The following is a 26,955-nucleotide window of genomic DNA, read 5'->3' as shown; positions in this document are numbered from 1 at the left end:
AGCAGCAGCAGCAGCAGCAGCAGCAGCAGAAGAAGAGAATGGCAGCATTGCCACGGGCTGGCTGAGGAGGGGGAGATTTCCCCCTCGAGAGAGGCTCCTCTGCCAGGTTTTGCATTCAGGCAGCTGCAGATCCCTCAGCTTTGGTTGCACAGCAGCTGGAAATGCAAGTGCAGGAGCTCTGTTCATGGCCAGCCCCAGCGGGTGACAGCAAGGCCAGGGCCCTGGCAGTGGGACATTTGCAGAGAGCGCCTGCTGCAAGCGCTGGGGGCTGGAAGTGTGTGCAGAAAACAGCCCGAGGGTCTCTGGCCCAAGGGAAAAGGAACAAAGCTTCAGTTCTGGCCTCCGCAGGGAGCACCAAAATGGTTCCTTTGCACGGCCAAGTTCCATTGGCCTGTGTTGTAGGGCCCCCTGAGGAGAGCTCAGGGTGTTCAAAGTGCCTCGGCCGGAGCAGCTTTTTGTCCCACTGCGGGGCCATTGCCGCGGGCTCGGGGTCCCTGGGAAGGGGAAGGAGGAGAGGGTGGAAGCGGTGGGTTTGTGGTTTTAGGGTTTGGATGGTTTTTTTGTGGGGGGTGATGGCCGGTTGTGATTTTGGTGTTCCTGTGGGGCTGGGGGAATGTTTTTTTGTGAGCTGTGCCCAGCGGTTTGCAGCCCCGCGGGTGCGGGGAGCGCTGGCGCAGCCCCGGCCCGGGCGGGGCGGCCCCGGGCGGGCCGTGGGAGTCGGGAGCGGCCGGGCTGTGATGAACGGGCCAGGAGACCAGCTCCTTTTAAAAAGACCTTTATTAAACAGGACAGCTCTGGGGTGGGGGCCCGAGAGGTAGACGCACACCGCCACTGATCCCACTTGGACACCGCAGAAGAGGAGGATCCGGTCAGTTTTGTCATTAGGGCAGAGCCGGACCTCCTTTCCTCAGGAGAATCCCGGGGAAGACTCATTCTCTTGGCCTCGTAGCCTAGGGTGTCATCCCAGTCGAGTCCCCTCGTGGTTATGTCGGCCTCTGGAGGGAAGTCAGGGGACTCCTCTGGGTCTTCCTTGTTCGGTGGTACTGTTTTTATTCCTTCCCTTTTGTGTGGCTCGTTGTCTCGGGGATTTTTCCTGTCTGGGTGCGTCCCATGAGTCTCTGGTCTCTTTCATTTACATAGAAGTTCTTATGTCATCCTCCTCCTCCTCAGGGCCCAACTGAACAAGGTACAGCAACTTGGGACAGGGGTACAGTGTTGCCATGTGGGAGTCTAGGAGCAGTGGGGGCAGGGCCTGGCTGAACACGGAACAAGAAACACAGGGTACAGCAACTTGGGAGAGGGGGCAGGGCCTGGCTGAACATGGAACAAGAAACACGAGGTACAGCAATTTGGGACAGGGGTACAAGGTAAGTAAGGGGTTTACAAACAGTAACATGGGAACAGTCTTCTAATTATTCTTAACAGGGCGGGCCCGGAGCCGCCGCCTCGGGCCGGGAGCCCCCCGGGCAGAGCTCTGTGCTCGGGGCCGAGGCCCGGGCAGCGCTGGGCGGCCCGTGGGCCCCCAGCACAGGCGGGTCCGTGTGGCCGGGCCGGCGCCGTGTCCGCAGAGGGCTCCGAGGGGAGCGGCCCGGGCCGGCCGTGGGCGTGCGGGGCCTGGCGGGGCTCGGGGGGCCGGGCCGGGCCGGGCAGAGGCTGAGGGAGAGCGGGACAAGCGCTGGCACAGAGGCCCCGGGCTCGCCGTGCCCCCCTGGCCACGCAGCCGGGCTCGGGGGCCGCCTGACTCAGAGGCAGCCCCGGCTGCGGGGGTCCCCGGGGCTCTCTGGGGAGGGGGCGGCAATGGGGGCTGCCGGAGCTCTGTGCCCGGGGCTGGGCGCGGCTGCCGAGGGAGCAGAGCATGCAGGCTCCCCCCGTGCTGGGGCTTGCTCTGCCCGCCTCAGGGGCTGCATTGTCAGCCCGGAGCCGCGTGGGGATGGCCCGGGACCAGCAGGGCTGGCAGGGAAAGCGGCAATGGGGGCAGCAGAAACGGGCAATGCCAGTGCTGGGGGTGCTCCCGAAGCCTGCAGATGTTGGGAGCAGGAACAAGGGGGCCCAGGGATAGCCCAGGAGCCTGAAACAGGGAGCCCAGACAGTGCTGCCCATCCAGGACTCCTGGGATGCCAAAGTGGTGAGGCCAGAGAAGGGGAGCCTCCTGGCTTGCCAGGAGCCCCAGCAGCCCAGAGAGGGGGAACACCAATACAAACTTGACCCACAGCAATCCAGACATCGGGAGCCTCCAGGACCCCAGAGTGGAGAGACCAGAGAGGGTAAACGCATGGATGGGTGTTTTTGGTGAATCTTGGCCATTTGTGTATTTTAGGGGACTGAATCTTAGTGTTTGGGTGGTTTATATGGGCACCAGATGCCCGGTGACTTGTAGAGATGGACTTAGAGAGTAGGAAACCCCTAACCCAAAGTGCTCATCCATTGCATTTTCAGAAACCAGGATTTCTCATTCCTAAACTTGGGGTGGATGGAGAAGGAGGCTGTGAAGAAGAGGAAGATGCCCCAGGACAGCCAGGCAGGTGAGGAGGAAGTCAGTGCCCCTTTCCCTCTCTCTCCTGCTCCATCTCCCAGCCCAGCCTGGCCCCCGGCTGCAGGACAACCCCGTTGCCGACACCGTCCTGCCGGGGACGCACTGGGGGGATCTCCTTCCCCTTCCCTCTGGCACAGAGGCAAATCCCATCCTCTCCTTGTCCTTCCTCCCCCAGACAAGGAGCTGAGGATGGAGACCAGGGAGGACAAAACCCCAGGACAGAACCTCGTGGAAGAGGCCGTTTTGAGCAGCTGCAGTGTGCAGCAATCCAATGAGGAGCAAAATCCTCCTGCAGGGGGAGGGGCTCCAAACCCAACCCAGGGTGCTCTGAGGAGGAAAGACCCACCCTGTGCCGGGAAAGCGGCCGGAGATCCAGCCGGGGCTCTGAGCTGGTGGTCCATGAGCAGCTTCAGGATGGGGAGAAGCCCTACAAGTGCTTGGAGTGTGGGAAGAGCTTCAGTCGGAGCAACAGCCTGATCTGCCACCAGATGATCCACACTGGGGAATGGCCCTACAAATGTGGGAAGTGTGGGAAGGGCTTCAGCTTCAGCTCCAAACTCATCATCCACCAGATGATCCACACTGGGGAGAGGCCCTAGGAGTGTCCTGAGTGTGGGAAGAGGTTTCACACCAGCTCCCATCTCCTCGTGCACCAGCGGATTCACACGGATGAGAGGCCCTTCCGCTGCCCTGACTGCGGGAAGGGCTTCAAGCAAAACTCCCACCTCATCATCCACACTGGGGAGAGGCCCTACGAGTGTCCCCAGTGTGGGAAGAGCTTCAGCCAGAGCTCTCACTTGACCAAACACCAACGGAGGCACCGGTAAGAGAAGCCCTGTAAATGCCCTGAATGTAGGAAGAGCTTTGTCCCCTGCTCCAGCATCATCCCCCATTGGAGGACTTTGACTGTGAAGAGACCTGGTGATCCATGTTCTTGAGGGCCGAGGTTTTCAGGAAGGTGGTAGCACCCCTGACATCCACACCGCTGTGGCGCATGTTCCCTGTGATCCATGCAGGGAAGACACCTGTACCTTTTCCTGCCCATGGCAATGGTATGATTTGGGATTGAAGAACATGAGGGTCTGGCCATGGTCCTGTCATTATATTCAATCCCATCTCAGGTTGTTGCCAGGGGCAGGAAAAGGAGTCCCTCTCTCTCACCAGTGGAGAAGGATGTCCTTTCCAGACAGGAGGAAATACGTGGCCAGAAGAAGCCAGGTGGTGTATATTTCCCTGTAAATAGTTTGTCTTACCCCTTTTGTTAGCAAAATTGTTTCTGTTCCTGTTTGTTCCTTATCTCATTGCTGTTCCCAGTAAATTCTTCTTATCCCAGCCCAGGATCTTTGCCTTTTCTGCTTTCCATGGGAGGCGGGAGGGAAGCGAGCGGTGACGCGGTTTTGGCAGGAGCAGGAAATTGGGGAATGCCATTCCTGAAGCCCAGCCCGTGGAAACCGAGCATCCCAGCTGGTGCCAGGCCTGGTTGCCATGGCAGCAGCCTTGGGAGCGGGTCCCTGGCTGGGGGCTGTGGAACCTCTTCCCTCTGGTGCCCAGGGCCAGGAGTGGAGGGAGCGGCTGGAGCTGAGGCGGGCAGGTTTAGGCTGGATGTGAGGAAAAGGTTTTTGCCCCGAGGCTGCTGGGGCACTGAACAGGCTCCCCAGGGAGGGCTCCCAGCTCCAGGGCTGTCTGAGCTCCAGCAGCGTTTGGCCAGCGCTGCCAGGCCCAGGCTGGGATTGTTGGGGTGTCCTGTGCAGGGCCAGCAGTTGGACTGGAGGATCCCCATGGGTGCCTCCCAACTCAGCCAATTCTGTGGCTCTGTGATCCCATGAGCCTGGGGATGGGACTGCAAATGGTTGCCATGGCAACGGATTCTGGCTCCAGGCCTGAGCTGGTGTCCATGGCAACCACCCCTGGCATGGGGTCTCCATGGAGCTGCCAAGGGACTGATCATAGCAACAGGGGCTGTGATGGTTGTCATGGAAACAGATTATAGCAACAGGGGGCTGTGATGGTTGCCATAGGAACAGACCATAGCAACAGGGGGCTGGTGATGGTTGCCTACCAAGGATCAGATTTGTTACAGGCTCTCAGAGGGGCTCCATGGGGACATTCCAAGAGTCTCCAGGCTGTTCAAGAGCTGGAATGTCACAGGCACAGACAGGGGCTCCACAGAGAACTCCCAGGGGTTTCTGGGGAAGCTGAAGAGCCGTGTGGTCAGACGCAGTCACAGCAGTTCCATGGTGACATCCCAGGGGACCTTGGGCTGCAAAGGCACCGCTGTGTCACAGACACTCCCGGGGGCTCCACGGTGACATCCCAGGAGTCCCCAGGCTGCCAAAGAGCCGGGATGTCACAGACACTCCCAGGGCTTCCTGTCATGGGCAGAGTGGGAGCTTCAGGCAAAAGCTTTATTTCTTCATTGGAGAAACTCCTGCTGAGTCATGAGGTGGAGAAATGACACCCAACAGCCACCAGGGATCCTCAAACCCCTCCAGGATGCCTCGACTTTTAAATTCCTTCTTATAAGGGGAGACTGGGAGCAGCTGGATCCAATCCCAGCCCCGGACTATGTCAAAGGTTTATGTGTAAGGACTGAACAGGTAGAATTGAACCCTAATGCAATTTGTCCCACAGGATTAACACTGCAATACCATCTGTCTTTTTTGATGTCCATGGCCTAAATTGGTACTCTCCCTGAAACGTTTCCTGTATGCAAGGGTATCAGCCAGAAGAAAACTGCTAGTTCTGGCTGGCCTTCGCCTCTGGGGGTCACCTTGCATCAGCCTGGGAAAGAGTTGGGCTCTGTTCCTTCCATTCTAAGGAAAATAACCAGCCATCTCGTCCAGGGACCATGGCCAAAATTAGAATTTGGCCACCAAAATTCCGTCTATCCTGTGATTGTTCCCAGACAAAAGAAGCCACAATAGAGAAGATGGGCTGGCCCTGTACTCTTGTGATTTTCTTAGACTATGAGTAGAATGTTTTAATTTGAAAACACCTTGGAGAAGGCCCAGAGATCTCCCAAGGTGGGGTCTGGAGGCCTCAGGCACGTGACCACTCTCTAGGGACAAAGGAGCTGTGTGCTCTGTGGGGTGGAGACTGAGGACAGTGGAGGAGAGCCATGGGACAGTTTAGAGAGCACTTTCAGAGATGGTGGATCCTTTTGACATAGTGGAAAACAGCCAGAGAAAGAAAGAATTGATGCCAAGTGCAGCTGTGGAGGCCCAGAGTGGAGACCAGGAGAAAGGAATATCTGTCCTAGGACAGGGCTGTGGTGCAACACATCCCCCAAAAGGAGTCTGGAGCAGCCCAAGGCTTTGTGTGGCCAGGCAGAGGCAGGCAGGACGCAGAGCTGTCAGCAAAGGAAGGGGCCAGCGAGGTGGGGCAGCCGGGAGATGACGACAGCCTGCAGGGACAGAGGCGCAGGGCATGGACACCGTAGGGCAGCCTGGGCTGGAGAGGGCACAGGGATGGGCAGCAGTGGCAAGGCCCTGCCAGAGGCAACTTGTGCAGCCCTTTGGCCATGGCTGCTGTCCCTGGGCCTGAGGCCAGCAGGGGACAAGTGACCCTGGCAGCCCTGGGGCCTCATTGCCTCCTTGTCCCTGCTCAGCAGCCTGGCAGGGGCCGCCCCATGGTGCTGCCCTTGGCATTGCACATCCCCACATGCCAGTGGCCCGGGAAGAGCCCTGAGCAATGAGGGAGGGACAGCATCTGCCTTGCCAGGGGCTGGGGCTCAGCCCTTGGCATTCCTGAAACACATCCAGCTTTGCTCAGCACCAGAGACACCTTTCCCTTGCTTGTCCCCAGCTGTCATCAGGGCCTCCAGTCTTCTTCTCTACCTGGAACCTGGGGACGCTTTCTCACTCATGTCTCTCATTTCAACTACAAGAAACTTCAGTGTTTCCATCTGATTTTGAGTTCTCGACAAGTTTTGTAGAGCACACTCTGAGGGACTGAGTGTGATGCAAAGAGCCCCAAAGGCTCAAGAGGGTGATGAAAGTGCTGGTGCTGTGTCTGTGCTGCTGAGCTGGGCCGGGCTCCTGGCCCAGAGGCAGCTCCTGGCAAGGGCAGCGCTGCAGAGAGACAGCTCTGGCCAGGAGCAGCTCCTGAGCACAGCCCAGCAGGGCTGGGGCCCTGCCAGGGCAGCTCAGGGACACGAGCAGGCCCAGACAGAGCTCCCAGGGGCTCAGCACTGGCAGGGGCTGTGGGATGTGCCAGAGGGGGCTGTGTCACAGCGGCACCTCTGTGGCTGTGTCCTGGAGCCCCAGAGCAGCTGGGATGTCAGAAAGGGGCTGTGTGACAGCTCCGAGTGGGTTGTGTGAGGTCACAGATGTGGCTGTGACATCACAGAGTTTGTTGTGTGAGGTCACTGAGCAGCTACAGCATCAGAGAGGGGATTCTGTGACATCAGAAATTGGGGTGTGACATCAGAGTGTGGCTGTATGACATCACAGTGTGGGCTGGGTGATATCACTTAGTAGGTTGTGACATCACAGACATTACTATGACACCAGAGGTTGAATGTATGTCATCATAGAGAGGGTTGTGACATCACAGAGCAGGTTGTGACATCACAGAGTTGCTGGATGACATCACAAAGCCACGACAGGTTGGGCTGTGAAATCACTGGTTGGTTGTGAGACATCACAGAACAGGCTGTGAGGTCACATGGCAGTGATGTGACATCATACAGCGGACTGTGACATCACAGAGTAGCTGTGTGACATCACAGTGTTCCCTGTGACATCACAGAGAAGAGTGTGTGATGTCAGAGAGAAGGCTGTGACATCAGAGTGGGTTCTGCCACCTCAGAGGGGCTGTGGCATCAGAGAATGGCTGTGGGACATTGCAAGGGCAGTGGGGTCTGGCACAGGGGGACAGGGACCTCCCCGGCAGCGTCCCCGTGTCCCCCAGGGCCAGAGCCTGGGCCAGGGCTCCTTCACCCTGTCACCAACAAGGGCTTGAGAGCACTTAAAAAATCCCCAGCAAGGGAGCAGCAAAAACCAGATTTAATATTAAGCACCAGCAGCACAAAGTTCCTTGGCAAGAGTCACTCTGCTCCTGACTGGACACTTCAGGCACAGCAAGGAAACAAAGCAACAACAAAACCAAACAAAATCCAGGCAACTAAACCAGAAATGAACCCAGAACTGTCCGTGTGCTTGTGCGTGTGTGTGTGTGTGTGTGTGTGTGTGTGTGTGTGTGTGTGTGTGTGACAAGAGGACAGTGAGGGCAAAGATAAAAGGAATACAGCCTAGACGCTTTACAGAGCTCAAACTTAACAGGACTTCACTTATACCTCAACCTTAACTGATAGCACAAATGTCACAATTTAGCAAAAGAGCTGTATTTACTATATTTAACCTAACTTAGAACCTATGACTTTTTGATTTAACAGAGGGATAACCCTTAACAATATTCAACTTAGCTTATAACTTATATTAAACTTAGCAAAGAGCAAGACTAGGCAGCATTGAACTTAGTTTATACCTGGTGACTTACCCTCACTCACAGGCCTGACTGACTCAGATCTCCAAGGCACCCCAGCCCCTCTGAGAGCAGCATTTCTGCCACATTTGCCAGGGCACAGCGCTGGTGTGTGCACACAGGCACAAAGAGGCAGTGCAAGGCAGCTGTGAGAAATTGCCCTGCAGGGCAGGGAAATGCTCCCTGCGGATGCTTTGGCATCTCCCCAGCGGGCGAAGGGCTGAGCCTGGAGGAGTGCGGGGATCGGCCCAGGCTCCGTCGTTGTTCGGGGATGCCCCGAGTGCAGCAAACGGGAGAGTTCCCGGCTCGCAGAGGCCCCACTCCGAGGGAGGTGGCTGGCCCAGGAGAGCTGCAAGGGGCTCCTTTTGGAGCGCTGTTTGTAGGGCCCCAAGAGAGGGGCTTCAGGCACAGCAATGTTTCATCCTGGCCGCACTTGGCATCAACAGCTTTCTTTGCAAGGCTGAGAACAGGGATGTTGTGCCACGGAGGGAACAGAAACAGTTCCCAGGGCTGCTCCTGAAGCAAGCAGGAGCTGGTTGGCAGCAGCAGTGCCTGGGAGCAGACAGTGTTTCTGATGAGCTGCACAGGAGCTGAGCCCAGGGGCTGTTGGCCAAGGCCCAGGCCCAAGGAGCATTTCTCAGCTGGCAGGGCGGCCTGAGAAGGGGAGGGGGGAATGCACCAGCACAGGGCCCCATGGAACCAAGGGACATCTGTGACACTGTGGGGCACCGTGAAATAAACAAAGCATTGTGACACTGTGGGGCCTCATGGAACAGTGAGACCATTGTGGTCCCCACAGAACCAAGAGGACCATTGGGATACTGTGGGGCCTCGTGAAACCAAGAGGCCTTTGTGACACTGCAGGGCTACACAGAACCAAAGGTCCATTGTGATATTGAGGGGCCTCCTGTAATCAGTGGTCCATGGTGACACTGTGGAGCCAAAGGAGACCTTTGTGACACTGCAAATCGCCAAGGTCCATTGTGACATTTCAGGCCTCATGGAACAGAGGAGTCACGAGACATTGAGGGGCCTGTGGGACCACAGACACCATTGTGACACTGCAAGGCCACATGGAATCGCTGGGACCATTGTGACACTGCAGGGCCTGATGGATCTTGAGGCCATTGGGACAACTCCATGGAATCAAGAGTCCACTGTGACACCGCAGGTCTTCTTATAATCAGTGCTCCACCATGACACTGCTGGATCCCATGGAATCACAGCACCATTATGACACTGCAGGGCCCCATTGAAGGAAGGGTCCATTGTGACTCTATGGGGCCCCATAAAATCAAGGGAACACAGAACGGGTCTGGCTGCTTTGGCCTCCCAGGGGCCACCTGACTGGTCCAACTGACCTTGACATGTTGAGGGTCTCTTCTCATCTGCTACTGAAACACTGGGGAAGGCACTGTGAGTTCCTTCCTGTGGGAAAGAACTGTCCTGCTTCTCCAGGCATCCATGGCCAAAATTTGGATTCCACCTCCAACATTCCCTTGATCCAAAGACTGCTCCCAGACAAATTCTGCCATTACTGACAAGTCGGGCTGGCCTTGGCCTCCTGATGTCCAGCTCTCACCTGCTTTCCAAACCCTGGGCCTCTGTGCTTTCCTTCCTATGGAAAAGAATTGTCCATCTCAGCTAGGTGCTCGTGACCAAAATTGGGATTCCACCTCCAACGTTGCCTGTTATGAGAGACTGGAGGAGATTGTTGGCTGGAAACATTTTGTGTTTCAAAGGGGAGGAAGGGGCAGATCCAGCCTTGTCCAGCCCTGTAACCCCAGCACTGCACTGCCCTGGAATCCCAATCCCACCAGAGCCTCTATCCCAGCCCAGCACTGTCTGCCAGTCCCTGGCACACCAAAGGCAATGCTCCACACTCACCTCTGGAACCCTCAGCCCAGCTCCTGAGTGACCAAATGATTGAAAATCCCATCTGGGGAATGGGCTCAGGAAGACCAAGGTGTATTTAAGGCTGACCACAAGGCAAGCACACATCTTGACCCTACCTCCTCTTGGGATTTCTCTCTGAACACTGCTGGAATCCAGGAGTTGGTAGATGTGTGTGTGCTTCTCTGTATCTTCTTTGTCTTTCTCTCTTTTTGTGTCTTCTTTTTCTATTTCTGTCCTCTTGCAAATTTGGATTAACTTAAAATTGAATGGGTTTATAGTTTGTGAGGTTGAATGGGCCAAATTAATGCTTTGAGAAATGTTTTTTTGTTGATTGAATGTCATATTAAACCATTTGTCAAACCTTCTCTGATTTACCAATAAGGACTGTTTTCTGGTTTTGACCTCTTGAAGATCTCTTATCAGTATTTCTCCAGTGCATCCAACTCAGAGGACACAAACAAATGTAATTCCTTTTAAATCTCCTTGAGAGAGTTGTTTGGGGGATGGGGCTCAGGCTTTGTCTGTCCTGCTTGGCAGAGCCCAGGCAGGGCTTTCACAGCCCCATTCCACACTCCATTTCCCACCTGGAGCCGCTGGTGCCTCTGAGTTCTGCTTCCCCAGCCCCAGGGACGCTCTCCTTGTCTGCCCATTCCCCCAGGGTCTCTGGGCTGGGATGGCCTCAGTGGGGGCTGCTGACATCCTCAGCAACTTGGAGGCTGCTACTGCTGCTGCCTTTTACTTCTCCAGAGGCTTGTTCAGCCTTCAGCTCTTCAGGTCAGGAATTCAGTGCCCCAAGGCTCACTAATATTCAGAACACCTTAACAAGCCAAACCTCTGGAAATAACTTGATTCAAGTTTCCAAATCGGATGGGGATTGCCATGGCACCCAAACCCAGCAGTGGGGTCAGTGCAGTGTCCATGGCAACAGCCCCTTGCAATGGCCCAGGGCAGGTTGGGATGATAATCCACCCTCACAGCTGGCCCAGGGCAGCTCTGCAGTGCCCTTCCCCACAGCCTGTCTGCACAGAAACACTTCCAGGGCTCTCTGCATTTCCCTTCCCTCACTCTTGGCTCACTCACACACCTCCCAACAACCCACTTGGTGCTTTCAGCTGCAAGGAGTTCAAAGCTTGTCTGTCCTTCAGCAGCTGCTCTAATTCTGCCTTCAACCAACTCTGGCTTTGTGTTTCTTGTAGAACTTCCCGTGTGTCTGAAACATTCCTTGCATGGTTCTGCCTTGGGGAAGGGGAAGTTCCTTGGTGGCACCTTGTGCTTGGCACACGCTTGAGGAGGGTGTCTGTTTTCCATGGGGAAACTCAGGAGTTTTAGATTGCTAAAATCAAAGAAGGAAAACCCCTCTTTGCCTGAGTGCAGCCATTTGTGTGAGCAAAGCAGGTCCCTGGGGAGTGAGGAGAGACAGGATGGGACTGGGGAATGTGGAGCAAGGTTGTCCACACTGGGTCAGACCTCAAGACACAGCTTCTCTGACCTGGCCAGACGTTCTTAGGAGAGACCCTGGATCAATATCCATCACTGAATGCTGCAATCCCCTCTGCTCCAAAGAGAACAGTAAAAAAAAGGACACCTTTTAAAATAGGAACACGTATTTCTTAGAAGCTCATTGAACTATTTCTCCATAACTATTGTAGGAAACTTTCCTAAGAACTGCACCAGACTAGAGGGAAATCAAGGCACAGCAATGGTTTGTTAGGACTTGCTTCATCCTAATGATCCCTGTGGTGCATTTGGAGCTGAGACCTTGAACCTCAGGGCCTGAGAGGAGATTGCACAAACCTATCCAGGAGTCGAAGTCAGAAGAAAAACCCAAAGTTTCTCAAGTCATTAATGGGTGCCACTGAAGTCCATCCCAAACAGAGGCTCCTCATGGACTCCTTGGAGGACAGAACTGGAGGCCAGGATTGCACAAAAACCTCTCAGGAGAGACTCAGTGTGGAAAGGAAAATCCAAAGTCCCTGAAAAACCCCTGAGTATCTCAAAGTATTGATGAGCCCCACTGAGTGTCAATGCAAAACTCCCAAGGGTCTCATTAAAGCAGATAATTGAGGCCATGATTGCACAAACTTCTCACAAGAAGTTTTCTCAGAAGTGGGAATGAAAAAGGAAAGTACCTTAAGAACCTGAAGTACCTTGAAGCATTAATGAGCCCCACTGAGTGTTGTTAATGACAAAGCCTCTCAAGAGACTAATTAGAGCAGATAATTGGAGATCATGATTGCACAAACCTCTCAGACACTCCAAGGCAAAAGCAAAAGCCAAAGTGCTTTGAAAAAGCTGCAGTCCCTGGGAGCATGAAGGAGTCCCCCAGGGCCATTCCTGAGCAAGGCTCCCCAGGGACTCCTTCCAGCAGATCCCTGAGGCCACTGGCATGTGGGCTAGGGGGGATGCTGAGGGCAGGCCAAGGGGGTGACAGTGGCCAGCCTTGCTGGGGCTGTGCCAGGAGGCCCCAGGGCCTCAGGACAAGGTGTCTCCTCACAGCCCTTGGTGGCACAGAGGCTGCTGTGGCCCAGGGCACCAAGACTTGGCTTCTCTTTGTCCCCACCTGTCATCAGTGTGTCCAGTTCTCTGCTCTGCCTGGAGCCTGGGGACACTTTCTCATTTATGTCCCTCAGTGGGACCCATTAAAAGGAAAAGTAACTTTGGAGTTGGATTCTGGCTTGGACTTCTTGAGCAGTTTCTTTCCCTCCCTCTCAGGGACTGATGTTCAGGGCCTCAGCACAAAGCCCCAAGAGGGTCATTAAAGTCCTGCTGCTGTGTCTGTGCTGCTGAGCTGGGCCAGGCTCCTGGCACAGAGGATGATCCTGAAAACTAGGAAAAGCTTCAAAAGCACATTTCTCTTGCTCAGCAGCTCTTCTCCCAGCCCAGCAGGACTGGGGCACTGCCTGCAGCCATCCCAGGCACAGCCCAGAGGCACAGAGAGCTTCAATCAGTCAGGGCTGGGAAGGTGCTGAGAAGTGCCTGGGGCACAATCCCTCCCAGCCCTTGACACAGGAAGCCTCTGGCTGCAGAACAATGCAGCTGCAGCTCCTGGAGTCATCTCCTAAAGCTGGAACATGCCAGTGCCTACAGACCCTGTGAGTACAACTCTGAGTATTTGTGGTGTAGGGGAGGTGAAGGCTCATGAAGCTCTGACATGCTGAGGGCTTCTGATCACTCATAGAATATTTCCAAGACAAGGATTTTGATAAAAATGAGGACATTTCTTAAGACTTTGTATTCAGTTTCCTACCATTGGAGAAAGGCAGCGAGGTGGGGGACAAATACTAAAGGTATTATGAATTTTGACAAGTGCCTGAGACATCCAAACTGTTACTTTTGGTGATCAATAGGCTCACGGGAGATTCACAATATGCATTGAGCCACTCTGCCCATTGACAGCACCAGCATCACCTTTGCTGGAACCATCAGCCTTAGTCTGAGCTGTCCTTTCTCCAAGCTGCAAACAGAACCTGCCCCCAGCCAGAGCCCTGCAAACAGGCAGGGTTCTGTCAGGGCAAGGAGAGTGCACAGAGATTTGGGATCTGTGGGTGCTGGCAGGTAGAGATCAGCCACAGGGAAACACCTGCAGGAGGAAAATCTCCAGGAAGCAGAGAGAAGATCAGGGAAGGAGAGTAAACAAAAGCCCAGCAATCCTGTGGCAGAGAGAGTTTAGAGATGTCCATAGGAGCCCCTGCAGTGCAGCCCCTCCCTCTGAACAAGCCCCCTCTTTCCTGTCCCCCCAGCACAGCTTCTGCCCTCAGGGCAGGGCTCCCAGGTGTGAAGCCCCTCCTGTGCAGGCAGAGCTCCAGCCCCTCCATGTCCTTCATAAATTGGGGGCCCAGAACTGGACACAGCACTCGAGATGGAGCTCAACCAGTGCCATGCACAGGGGAAGAATCCCTGCCCTAGTCCTGCTAGCCACACTGTTCCTGATCCAGGCCAGGAGCCATTGGCCTCCTTGGCCACCTGGGCACACTGATGGCTCACACCCAGCCTGCTGTCCATCAGTGCCCCAGGTCCCCTTCTGCCTGCCTGCTGTCCAGCCACTCTGTTTCCAGCCTGGAGCGCTGCAGGGGTTGTTGTGACCAAGGTGCAGGACCCGGCACTTGAACTTGTTAAACCCCACCTTGTTGGGTTTGGCCCCTGGATCCAGCCTGTCCAGGTCCCTGTGCAGAGCCCTCCTACCCTGCAGCACATCAACACTCCCAGCCAACTTGGTGTCACCACGGTTCCATGGGGCCCTAGAGTGTCACAATGGTCTCCATGATTCCATGAGGCCTCCCATCCATCCATCTTTGGATTATACTGGGAGTGACTGGACTCATACTGGGAGTATCTGAGAGTGACTGGCAACATACATTGCACATCATCCCCCATACTGGGGCTAACTGGGAGCAACTGAGAGTACGCTAGGGGCAAATGGCATCATACTGGGACTGACTGGGTTGATCTAGCCAGAGGCAACTGGGACCATCCTGGGAGTGCTGGCATGTGACAAGGATCATACTGGAGCTTACTGGGCTCATACTGGTGTTGAAAGGGAGCAACTGGGATCTCTGAACACCACAGGTTCCTTTCCCACTCACTGAAGAAGGAGCTTTGCAGTATCCATGTGTGAGGTGACCTTCACCTGAACCAGACGCTGTTAGGAGAAAAAGCTGCCTGTGCTGGAAACTCCCACACAACAAGTCAATGCCAAGAGAGCATTTTCCTTTCACAATTTCCCTCCTGGAGCCACAGTCCTTTTGGATCACACAGCACAAAATATTAGGCTGTGTCCAGTTTTTGGCTGGACCAGCAAATGGAGGGAGTGCCAGGGTCCGCTGCCACAGGCTCTCCTCTTAGGGAACAGAACACCCCCAGGCTCCATTCCAAATGCTGTGCACACCCTGCTGGCTAGAAACAAACCCTTTTTTAAGAAGCTGTTGGCAGGAACTCTCCCAATACAAATGGCATCTTAATGGCAATTTTCTTTCAAAATCACCTCCATTCCAAAGGAAGAACAGAAAGCCCACAGCAATCCCAAAGGCACATATGGTGCACCTGGGGAAATCCTTGACTTAGGGGCCGAGTGGGTTAAAAAATACACATAAGAAGCCCCAGTGTCCAGAGTGCAAACTGCAGCAACCACTTGCTGGATCATTTTGGCTGTGCTGCACATGTCTGCAGACTGTCTGTCCCCCTGCCAGGACAGAAGGACACCCGTCAGGGGCTGGACTGGACTGGCTGCTGAGAATGCCTCAGGCAGGGGGATCTTCAGGCAATGAGCAGGCACCCAGAGCCGCTCTGACACCGAGGCCTCTGTGCCTCACAGCAACGGGAACACCACAAGGACACGGCAACGTTCCTGTGACATCACAGCAGCAGCTCACCCAAAAACCACCTGGAAGGTTCTCCTGGGTCACCAAGGAGCACAAAGGATCCTCAGAGGGCACAACCTATTGCCCTCCAAAGGATCCAAGAGGAACTCAGAAAATGCAGCAAATGAGGACACCCCACAATGAATTACAAGTTTTGGTCACTGATGCTTCTGACTAAAACCAGCAAGGCTTGTTCCCTCTGGGATCTTTGTTCTAGTTCTAAAAACAAACAAGGTTCTCTGCTGTAAATGTACAGAAAGCAGGAACTTGGGGGAAAAGAAGGCTGAGAGTGCCAAAGCCTTGTGTGACTTCTTGGACATCCTGTGGCTGAGGGTGTCCAAGGCAATGGACTCACAAGTGGGGTCCCTGCCCTCCCGACTGACAGCTGCCATCTCTCCTTCAGCCCCACACGTGTCTCAAACAACCTCCTGTCAAGGGCCTCCATCCACACATTCCATCACCAGCCAGAGATGCTCATCAACGAGGTCACCCAGCATCCCTGAGGCCACAGCAGGGAGTGCTCCTGGCATCTGGTATAGCACTGTGGCTTTCCTGGGATCCTTCTGGTGTCTGTGGCTGAGAGGAGTGGGGTGGATGGAACCAGGATGGGTCACAGATCAGCAGCCCCACTGCAAGCAGTGCTTTCTCCTGCTGTGTGGGGACCATGTGGTGACTGATATTGGGACTGCTCTGGCTTTGGCTCCTGCAGAGCACACAGTGGGTCAGACACTGGGCTGAGGGAAGGGGTGCCATGGAAACCCAGCACAGGCATTTCTCTTTGGAGAGGGGGTTCTGCAGGGAGAAAGGAGAAGAAGAGACTTTCCTGTCTCCTGAGATTCCCTCTCCTCCTTCAGCAGCCATACCGCAATTCATCAGTACAAGAATTGACAGGATCACTTCCATGCCATAGAACACAAGGCACTCAAAACTGAACCCTGCCAGAGCCCAGCCCTGCCTGCCCATTTGGAGGGTGTCGGGGAATGGAATTTCAGCATGAGTTGACCCTCAATGATACTTTGCCACTTGTGGGTTTCTCACAGCCTTAGAAGGGGTTTGAGATCTCTGTCCCCAACACCTGCTCACCCTTCAATTGCACACACGTGCCTGGGGGCAATTCAGGTTTCCTGGAGTGGTGGCTGCTTCCCTTTGAAACAGGAGCTGTTGCCTTTTCTGGTATGCTTAACTCCCTTCTAACTATTAGAAAGTGGGTTAGTAAAGGAAATGACCCTGGAGGAAGGGGACCACAACCTTGCAAAAGGGTGAAACATATCTGAATTAAAAATGAAATCTCTTTCATTTATTTCTTTACTACTAATCTATTACTACAAACAAACACATGTTTCTGAGGTGAAGCTGCTCCCACACTGGGAAGATTTTTCGGTTGCTTTATTATGCCGAGGATGTCCACAGGCTGTGGAGCAGCCCGGCTCTCTGCCCCTCTGCCCACAGGGGTGCAGCACTCTGAGCTCCCCCAGGAGCCACAAGAGGACTGGGAGAAGGGCAGGCATCCTCAACACAAAAAGCTCTCCTCAGATGCTGCATCTCCTCTGCACTCACGTGTTCTCCCTCCTCCGTGACAGCTCTTGCTCCCCAGTTGCTCCTCGGAGTCCACAAGGAGCTGGACGAGACCCTGTGCAGGCCCCACGGACAGGCTTTAAATGCTAACTTCCATTTATCTTCAACTTCAACTAGTTCATTTGGTAGTAGAATTAACTTTTCCTCAAAAAATAACCCCTGCTTGCCCATTTTTAAAACAGTCACATAGTGTGAATTTGCCATATCTTGTACATATTATGTTTACCTGAAAAACATTTTGAAGAGAAAAACACATTTGCTATTTATTATGTCTTTCAGTTTTCATAAGGAAATCTGTCTAGCTTTGATTTGTTCTGTTACTGCAGGCTTCAGCCCCATTCTTGCAGTCTAATTGAAGATGTGTTTCATGGCACAAAATAGAACAGAGAATGAAGGGTAACAGTTTCAAATGAATCCTCTTTGGATTATTCCTTGTGGTCCTTATAAAAACCCTTTCCAAGGGCTGGGTTTGAAGTTGGAGGATGAAGTACAGTGAGTTTCTCTGGATAATGCTGTAGCCCCATCTCACCAGATGCAGAAACGGGCCAGAATCCGGCATGCTGAGTGTGAATTTGGGGTCCTGGCCTTGCCCCAAAGGAGAGACAGGATGTTCCCTGCAATGTCTGCATGGGGCAGACAGAACAGATGAGCAAGTGTTTGCAGGGCCCCAGGAGGGAATACTGGGGCTCCTCTCAGCAGGATCCTTGTGTAGCTTCAGGCTGGGCTGGGCAGCACTTCCATCTGCAGCTTCCATGTGCTGCTCCAGCAGCTGCTGCTGGGGACCCTGAGGGAAGAGGCCACGGGAGTGATGGAAATGCTGCATGGACAGCAGCAGCCAGGGCCAGCAATGAGCTTTGCTTTCCCAGCTGGTGAAATGAGGCTCCTTTAGTGCAAGAGGAGGCAAAGATAAGGTCAAGTTCAACAGTTCAAGGAAAAATGGAGAAAATTGGAAGCCTCTCAAAATGCCACACACACTCATCTGTTAGCTCTTCAGGATCAGTCCTTGTAAAAAGCCTTTCCAGTTTTCCCTTGGATTCCAGGGCCCACATCTGGGCTTCAGAGTTCAACCGATTTTTATTTTCCAGGTTTTTAAACAGAGCTCTGAATTGGGCATCTCTTATACTTTTTTTCTGCTCTCCTCACCTTGAAAAAGGTTCTGTGCTCCTGTGAGCCGCATCTTGAGGGGTGGTTGGCAACCATGGAATTCTCTGCAAAACCACTTGAATGACTTCAGGGCCCGGCTGGAAAGCTCAGCCTGAGGACAAAACTGTTCCAGATGCCTCTGTCCCTGTCCAGCTCCTCACAGCTGAGTCCCTGAACACACAGGGTGGTTTCTAGGGATTTCTTTTCCCCTCCTGTTCACTTGGAGGTGATTTTGGGATCCTTTAGAGAAACATCTGACCAGCCTCTGCCCCCATTTAATTTCTTTCTCTCCAGTTTGGAGTTGGCCTGCTGGGTTTGACATGGAAATTGGGAGTGTCTCCCCATTCTTCCCTCCAGCTCTTAATTATAAGTCGTATTAAACACTACAAATGGCCTCATTTATCTGGTGGGGAAGATGTGAGGTGGAGAGAGTTAATGGGATTTGTTTTCATGAACATCCTGATAGTGAAGAAAAATGGGGTTTGTCATTTTGGTGTGGCGTTCAGTGTGGGGATGTGGCGCCTTATTTCTTGTTATTATTATGCCTCAGTATTATTTTTCATTGTTAAGACTTTTAAATCTTAAACATTAATAACAATGGCGGGATGTCACTCACTGGGGAAATTGCCTTGCTTTTCCCACCAGGATTAAACTGTACGCTTGACTCCCAGTTGCCAGTGGATTCTAAAGACAGAAAATCCTGTCAATACTGGGTTTGGTGTGGTTTGGAGCTGGGGAAGGGTCTCATCCCCTCCCAGAGGTGTCCCAAGCCCGCTCTGCTGCCACGTCTGCACTCACAGCCCCTCACGGCTGCCCTGCCCTGGGGACATGGTGGGACCCCCTCCTGCCAGGGCTGAGGCTCCTCATGGCCCCTCACAGCCCCTCATGGCCCCTCACAGCCCCTCACAGCTCCATGGAACTTCTCATGGCCCTGTAGAACCTCTCATAGCCCCTCACAGCCCTTCATTTCCCCTCACAGCCCCTCACAGCCCCAGGCGCGGGGCTCCTCCCAAAGGAGAAGGGGTCGGGCCCTGCTTGTTCTCCTTTTATTTCCGTCCCTTCACAGCGCCGAGTAAAGAAAGGCTGAATGGAGCCTTTCGCCAGCGTTTCCCTCGGGGTTCATTGCGGGCTGAAGCTCTGTGCTGGCGCTGGCCCGAGCACCACCACCCCTGCAGCCCCCAAGGCCTTTGCTGTCCCCCCGTGTCCATTCCCTGTCCCCGAGTCCCGCCCGGCTCTGGCAGCAGCAGCAGCCGCAGCGCAGCGGGCGCCGGCCCGGCCCGGCCGGGGCTCCCGGCCAGGAGCAGCAGCAGCGCCGGCCCTTCCCACCTGCTCCTGCCTCGGCTTCCCAGGGCTTTTTCCAGGGCAATTCTGGACTACAGCAACAATCCCCCACAAACAGCCCTCAGGCTTCCTCAGGGCCCGCCTCTGCTGCCCTGAGCCAGCCCTCAGAGGAAGAAAGGATCGGGTTCCAGCGCTGTTTTCAGCTCTGTTTTACTCACCCTGAGGTGACAGCAGGAGGCTGTTGGTGCCTTGGCCTTTGCAATTGTAGAACCCGTCTGCTCTTGTCCCTCTTCTGCTTGGCACCTGAATTTGAGTTGCAGGCATCATGAGTAGCAGATCTTCAAATGCTCTCAAGTCCCTGAGCACTAAGTTGAGGGGAATGAAAGCCACACAGCTGACATTTGCAGTGCTCAAGCACAGCCCTGTTGTTGCTGCTGCTGAAATAGAATCAACTGACAGAGGCCATCACACAAATTGCCTCTGCAGTGGCAAATAAAATGAAAAAATCCACCAGGAGAAAGGAAAACCAGAACTTGTCACTTCATTGCTTCTTCTCCTGAACAGCAGCAGAAAATGGAGATGCCCAGAGGTATTTCCAGCTGCTGCTGATCCCAGCTGGAGCCCAGCCTGCTGCCCAGTCCCAGTGGGAACCTGAGCCCAGCCCGGGCAGCTCCCGCAGTGTCGGGAGCTCAGCGCACGCGGGGCAGGCCCAGAGCCCCGGGCACGGCCGCCCATTGCGGGGCAGCGGCACAGACGGAATGTCCTGGGGTCCAAACCTCCTGCTCCTCACACACAGCTCCCATCGTCCTCCCCCTCCTCCTCTCCTGGCATGGCACAAATTCCAGCTCCGAGGAGGCTTCCCAAGAGAGGCCTCAGGCTCCTGTTTCAGCCTGAGTGTCCCTGCAGAGGAACAGGGCAGCTTTCAGGCACTTCCACAAGCTCCAGGTTCTCATTTCCTGGGGAATCTGCCATGCAAACAGGCTTGCTAAAAAGGACAAAAGCAAAGGGAATGAATTGGGAATTATTAGGAAAAAATAACCTTTTTTACACACAAACTTCACCAAGTCATTCCCTGCATTTGTCCTTTTGTCCTTCTTTCATTTACTGAGAGGTCCAGCTTATCATGATCTGGTGCTTATCATCCACTGATTGTGCTCTTGATTTCTCCCAGTGCAAGAGATGTAGAATCATCTCAACTGAACACAGAAACAAACTCTCTCTGTCAGCCTATTTTCATGTTCCAGATCACTTTCAAGATGTCCATGGTGCTATTGGAATGATGAGGTCTCCACTGCTGGCTGCAGGCTCTGGAGATTCTTTCTCCACATTCAACCAGGCTTGTATTCCCTAACAATTCCTGGCAGCTCATCATGTTTTCTTTGGGTAGAAGAGTAACAATGAAAACCGTACCAATGGCACAACTCCCCAGTCCACAAAGAAAAGCCAGAACAAGTTGTCAAGTTCTTCAAATATTTGTCCTGCTTTGCTGCAAGAGTTGTGCTGCACACACAGTGTGGGAAGCCAAGAGAAGCTGCAGCTGGGGGCACATCTTGGGACAGGAGCTGCACGTCGTTCTCCAGGACAGGTTTTTGGAAAGAACAGACAGGACTGTGGAGAAGATTCTGGGAAAATTGAAACAGCTTTTTAAAGAAATGAAAATAAAACCAAAAGAAATGACCAGTATGTTTTTCTCAATTTTTCTCTATTTATTTTTATGTTTCCGTTTTCCATCGTGCACTGTTTCTCCATCCCATTCATTCCAAATGGATCTCACCTCTAAGATCTGAGACTTGGCAAGTTTTAGACACTGTAAAATACCATGAGCTACACCCAGTTTGCCTTCCCCTGTTCTTCTTGGAAAGCAATGCTGGAGACACAAGTGCAGTGCTTGGGTCAGGTACAAATTCTGCATCCAGGGAATGTGCTCAGACAGTGTTTGACGCTCAGCAGGGACAAGGCACAGCAGCAGCCAAGGGCATTGCTGTGCCCCTGTGCAGGAATCAAGACTCTGGCTCTTGGCTCAACAGGGAAAAGTTCCCGTGTTTGGCCAGGCTCAGGGGCTGCCCGGGGAGCGCGGGGCTCGGGGCAGGGCCGAGCGGGCAACGGACAAACGGCCCCGGTGCTTCAGTTGCAGCGGCAGCAGCAGCAGCAGCGGCAGCAGCAGCGGCAGCGGCAGCAGCAGCAGCGCAAAGAGAAAGCAGCGAAAGAAACTACTTTATCTCTCCTCTGTATCTTCTCCTCTCCCCATCCCTCTGTTCCACCCTCTCCCCCGCAGTCCCTCACCCACTCCCGATCTCCCTTTCTCTGTGTCCCCCTCCTCTCCCAGTATCCCTCTCCCCTTGCCCGCCCGGGACATGCCCCCGGCCCGCTCCTGGCCACGGCCCCGGCGCCGGCCCCGGCCCCGGCCGCGGCCCCGGGCGTCCTGTCCCGCTCTCGCCACCGCCCGGCTCCGGCCGAGCTGGCACTGGCGCTTCTGGGCGGGCCTCAGTGCCTGGGGCTGGGGCGGTATCACCGCCCTTTGGCTCCGCCTGCTCCGAGCCCTGCCCCGGCCCTGGCCCCGGCCCTTGCCCCGGCTCCTCCCGGGGCCCGCGGAGGACACAGGCGGTGCAGCCGTTGCCGCCGCCTCCGCTGCGGCTTCCCCGGCCCGAGCTCCGCCGCTCGGCAGCGCGGCCGCTGGCCCCGAGCCGCCGCTGTCGCGTTGCAAGGAGCGGACGCCTGCGGATGCTCGGCCCGGGGAGGTCGGGGAGCGCTCGGGGGCCGTTCCTGGCCCCGGGCCGAGCGCTGACCGCCGCGTCTCTTCCCCAGGGAAGGCGCAGGAGGCCCTGCAGCAGCGCTACAGGATCGGCTCGCTGCTGGGGCGCGGCGGATTCGGCAGGGTTTTCTCGGCCACTCGGCTCTCGGATGGCGCCCCGGTGAGCAGAGGAGCCAGCGGCGGGCGGAGGAGGAGGAGGGGGCGGAGAAGGCGAAGGGGGCGGAGGAGTGGGATGGGGCTGGACACGGTAGGTGGTGAGCTGAATCCGCTGCTCCCTTTGGCTTGCAGGTGGCCATCAAAAAGGTGCCACGGAACCGCATCCGGGACTGGGGCGAGCTGGTGAGTGAGCGGGGCCAGCGGCAGAAGCCGGGGCGTGCCGGGCGGGGATGAGCCGGGGCCCGGCAGGGTGGGAGCCGCCGGGAGCCCTGCGGGGAGAGCGGGCGTGGGGCCAGCGGGGCGTGCAGAGCATCCCGGGCTGGCTGAGGGCTCCCCGAGCCCTGGCACGGGCTCAGCCCCACTGACGGCACCGTGTTCCTCCCGCAGCCCGACGGCACCAGCGCACCACTGGAGATTGTGCTGCTGGACAAGGTGTCCACAGGCTTCTCCGGTGTGGTGCAACTGCTGGAATGGTTTGAGCTCCCCAAGCACATCGTAATGGTGCTGGAGCGCCCAGAGCGATGTGAGGACCTGCGGCGCTACATTCGGGCACGGATATTCCTGTCCGAGGAAGAGGCGCGGGAGCTTTTCCAGCAGGTTCTGGAGGCCGTGAAGCACTGCACCAGCTGCGGGGTCCTTCACAGAGACATCAAACCGGAGAATATCCTGGTTGATCTGGACACCGGCGAGGCAAAATTGATTGACTTTGGCTGTGGCACCTACCTGCAGGACACAGCTTACACACAATTTGCAGGTGAGCCCATCTAGAGGTAGGCTCCCGGTCCCAGCATCTCCTGGCCCAACATCTCATGGCCCACCCAGGGTGTGGCAGCAGGGATTCTCCCAGGACTGGGGCTGGGGCTGGGGCAGCCAGCCTGACAAAATCCCCTGTGGGTGGGGGTAGCAGAGAGGGGGAGCCAGGACCTGTGCACCAGCTGGTTTGGTGTGCAGGTGAGAATGGGCTTGGACTGCTCTTCTTCCCTGCTTTGCCTTGGTTCATAATATTTTTTGGGCAATGCCAGTAGGGAGGATGTGGGTATGGTTTTTCCCCAGCACTGTGAGTGGGTTTTTCCTTTGTGTGTCATGGTCAGGCCTTGCCAGGGTTTCTGCTGCCGTCTTCCAGCACCAGTGCCTTCTTTTCCAACCCTGGGTTTGTACACAAGTCCCAGGTGCTGGCGAGAGGGCAGCGGGTCACCCCGTGTGCCACTGGGGTAGCCCCACATGCCCAGGGATGCTGGGGTCAGGCTCTGGGAGCAGCAGCATCCCCCTGATGAGCCCCATCCATATTCCACAGGAACACGATCATACAGACCCCCGGAATGGACCAACTTCGGATGGTACCATGGCGAGGCAGCAACCGTCTGGACCCTGGGCATCCTGCTGCATGAGATGGTCTGCGGGAAGCACCCTTTCAGGAGGGGCTGGAACATCAGCTGGGGCCATCTCCTGCTGCCACAACAGCTCTCCCAAGGTGGATCCTCATCTCTGGGCACGGGGGGAACACCAGTGTTGGGAGACAGCAGCGGGCTGGTGAGCATCCCGCTCTGGCAGCTGCTGAGGAGGTGGCACATGTCCTGCTCTCCTGCTCTCCTCCAAAACAAAGAATTGATGGGAAAGTTTAGGCCCAGCTCTGGGCACATCCAGCATGGCCTGGGCACGGGTATAGTGGGGCAAAGCAGACAGGAGCCTTCTCCAACTGACCAGTGGTTTGTGGTTTCTCTCCCCAGATTGCCAAGATCTGATCAGGCGGTGTTTATCCCTGCACTACTTGGACAGGCCCTCATTAGAAGACCTGTTCTGTGATCCCTGGATGCAGGATATTCATCAGCCGTAGAAGAAGGGAGAGAGCCACAGGCACAGTGATGCAGGGACCTGGTAAGTTACAGCTCCACACATACCCTGGCAATCAGAAGCAAAGAAACCCAGACTTCTTTGTCCTGCCAGTGTCACTGCACAGGGCTCATCAAATGGGAACACGCAGCCCTTGTGCTGGAGCTCAGCTGCTCTGCCCAGCACTGCTGGCCGCCATCTGAGCTGGTTTCGCTTGTCCTGGTTCAGTGACAGCCGGGCCCTGGGCAGAACCCTGACAGCCTGGTGTCACCCCAGGGAAGAAGGAGCCCCTGGAGAAGCTGCACCAGGTGGGGCTGCTGCTGCTGCTGGGGACATGGAGGACAACAGCAAGGATGACAACCACTTCCTCCACCTGGCCAGCGGCAGCTGGCGATGATGGACTTTGATTCTGGCACCTTCTTCAAAGCCAGGCTCCACAGAGAATTTTCAGGTAAGTCCAGACCCAGGGGATGCTCCCAGATTTGTGCATTGGCCAGGAACCAAAGGTTTCCCCTTTGCTGGGGTGGATGCAACTGATTCTTCAGTGACTGCCCAGCTGGTTTTTGGCAGGGCTGGGGGTGTGGGCTGGGGTGGTTACGAAATGGGAGTGGGCTCCTGGTCCTGCCAACAGCCCCCAGCACCCACCGTGCCCCAGGCTGGGGCTGGGGCAGCCAGCCCAACACAAACAAACCCCCATGGCAGGAGCACAGGTGGGACTCCAGAACCTGAGCACGGCTGCTTTGCTGTGCAGGCAGGGAAGGGCTTGGGCTGCTCCACTCCCCTGCTTTGCATTGGGATCACCGTGATTTTGGGAGACAGGTTAGGGGGGAAGGGAGAAAGCATGGGCTTCCCTCACCCGTGGGTGGGTTTTTCCCTAGAATGTAGGGGTTGGGCCTTCCTCAAACTCCTGACAGACATAAGATTTCTTACCATTTTCTTCTTTCCCCTTTTGTCTGTAACCTATTTTCATTAATTTGTTGTTTGTTTTTCTAAAGGAAGCGTTCTTGGTCGGGTCTAGTCTGGATCAGGAAGTGCTTGGGACCAGCTGTGGTGTGGATGAGCCGTGCCCTTGGAGAAGGCTGAGGACATCGTTTGGGACCAGCTTTTCTTCTGGCAGCGGATGGTGTGAGGTGGGTCCTCATCTCCTTGGCATGGATGGGACAAGAGCTTTTGGGAGATGGCAGCGGGCACAGGAGCATCCCGCTCTGGGCAGCTGCTGAGGGGCTGGATCTGCCGTGGCTGGCTGCAGGCTGGGCACATGTCCTGCCCTCCTGCTCTGCTCCCAAAGGCAGCAGTGATGGGCAGCTTTGGGCCCAGCTCTGAGCACGGCCAGCATGGCCTGGGCACCGTGGGTGGCTGGGACAAGGGGACAGGAGCCTTGAGCTGACGGGCGGTTTCTGGTTTCTCTCCTTGCAGCCGGGCTCTGTGGATGCTGAGGCTGCTCTGGGCTCTGCCAGGGCTCTGCTGGGCTCAGCACCGGGCCGGGATCAGCCAAAGAAGAAATGGTGTGACCTGCAGCAGTGACTTGAGCATTTTGGCAATGCAGCTCAAGTCTGCAGAGTGTCCACCTCCAAGGGAAAACATGACACCCCCCAAAATTAAACTTGTTCCATAACTTCTGAAATGAAAACAATCTGGGATGACCCCAAATGTCATTTTTCGGCTTTCTCAAGGTGTAGCTCTGCCCTTCTCTGAACAGTTCTTTCCCCCATTTGCCTTTTACTTCACAACTGTTCCCTCCTTTCCCCTAGTGAGTTCCCAGCCCATCACAGTCTCCATCACACTGCAGCCTTCCTTGATGCCCCTCTCCACGAGGAAGGCCAAGCCCCAGGCTCAGGGACTCATCCTGACACTGGCTGAAGAGCAGCAATGTCTGTCTGTGCCAGGGGCTCTTGGATGTCTCTGAATCCATGGACAGAAGGGTCTGTGCCAGGGGCTCTTGGATGTCTTTATATCCATGGACAGAAGGTCTGTCCTTGCAAAGGTTTCCATAATACCTTTGTACCCATGAGTATGGAATGAACACAGAGGGTGAAAGTGTCAATCACGTTGTTTGCACACTCCTTCCTTTCCATACAAGACACATCCATGCACACCCCCACGTATAGATATATTAAAAGGATGGGGATGGATAGAGATTTCCCACAGAGCTCTAAATTTGGCATAACTCACCTTGTAAGCCATGGCCAGGGGATTTTTTCCCAGCTCTGTGTGAGTAGGTGTCCATGAACTGAAGGGAACAGCATTTAGAAGCAGTTTCAGGATTTCTAGGCAGGAAAGGGAGCTGACAACCATCCACATAACTCACCATATTTGTCGGGATGGGCTGCTGGCTCTTTAGGAATATGGCACAATGGAGACACGAGACTTAGGATAATCCCAGCTCTCTGTGGATCTGTGCAAAGGTGGAGCAGCAGAAACACCTTGTGTCTTCTTTGGGGACACAAGGTCCAAGGAGCTGGGGTGGTGGCAGGGCGTGACCTGGGCTGGTGGCAGGTGAAGTCCCATTTCATGACATCCCAAAGTGGCACAGGACAAAGCTCCAAGCAGCCACAGCCCCACTGAGGGAGTCCTTGGAGTGCTGCACATCCCATAAAAAAAGCTGCATTCACTCAGTCCATTGGGATTTATCACTTCCATTTGCAACGCTTTAGGTCCAAGTTTCAAACTGCAAAATTTCTACACTCAAGATAGTCATGAAGAACATGTATTTCAATTTCCTATTCCTTTAACTGCAGTCTAAAATATCTTAATATTGGAAAACATCCATAAAATCTGTAAAGGAAGGCAGCTAATGGATCCTTTCCACTAGCATGTGTACAAACTAAGTAACTAAAATCAAAGCCGAGTTCTCTTTTTCAAAGGATCAGTTACCTCTTTCTTACTCCAGAGTTATAGAAGATTTTTCACTACAAATTTGGGAGTAATTTTTATCTGTCATATTTTTT

At 54.9% G+C, this 26,955-nt stretch overlaps 1 protein-coding gene across 1 annotated transcript in view; it reads left to right on the top strand.

Moving 5' to 3' along the window:
• Nucleotides 1-25,025, top strand: part of LOC131590980 (serine/threonine-protein kinase pim-1-like) — a 31,516-nt gene extending 6,491 nt beyond the window's left edge. The window contains exons 2-9 of the mRNA XM_058861398.1: nt 649-745; nt 1,569-1,794; nt 21,596-21,774; nt 22,049-22,181; nt 22,310-22,360; nt 22,565-22,931; nt 23,472-23,648; nt 25,003-25,025. Of these exons, the coding sequence (XP_058717381.1) occupies nt 649-745; nt 1,569-1,794; nt 21,596-21,774; nt 22,049-22,181; nt 22,310-22,360; nt 22,565-22,931; nt 23,472-23,648; nt 25,003-25,025 (1,253 nt within the window). The remainder of the gene's footprint in view (nt 1-648; nt 746-1,568; nt 1,795-21,595; nt 21,775-22,048; nt 22,182-22,309; nt 22,361-22,564; nt 22,932-23,471; nt 23,649-25,002) is intronic.
• The last annotated feature ends 1,930 nt before the right edge of the window (nt 25,026-26,955 follow it).

Source organism: Poecile atricapillus, chromosome 36 (genome assembly GCF_030490865.1).
Source record: "Poecile atricapillus isolate bPoeAtr1 chromosome 36, bPoeAtr1.hap1, whole genome shotgun sequence".
Classification (NCBI taxonomy): Eukaryota; Metazoa; Chordata; class Aves; order Passeriformes; family Paridae; genus Poecile; species Poecile atricapillus.
Note: the sequence above shows the minus strand (reverse complement) of the source record. Positions and strands in the feature narration are given on the sequence as shown.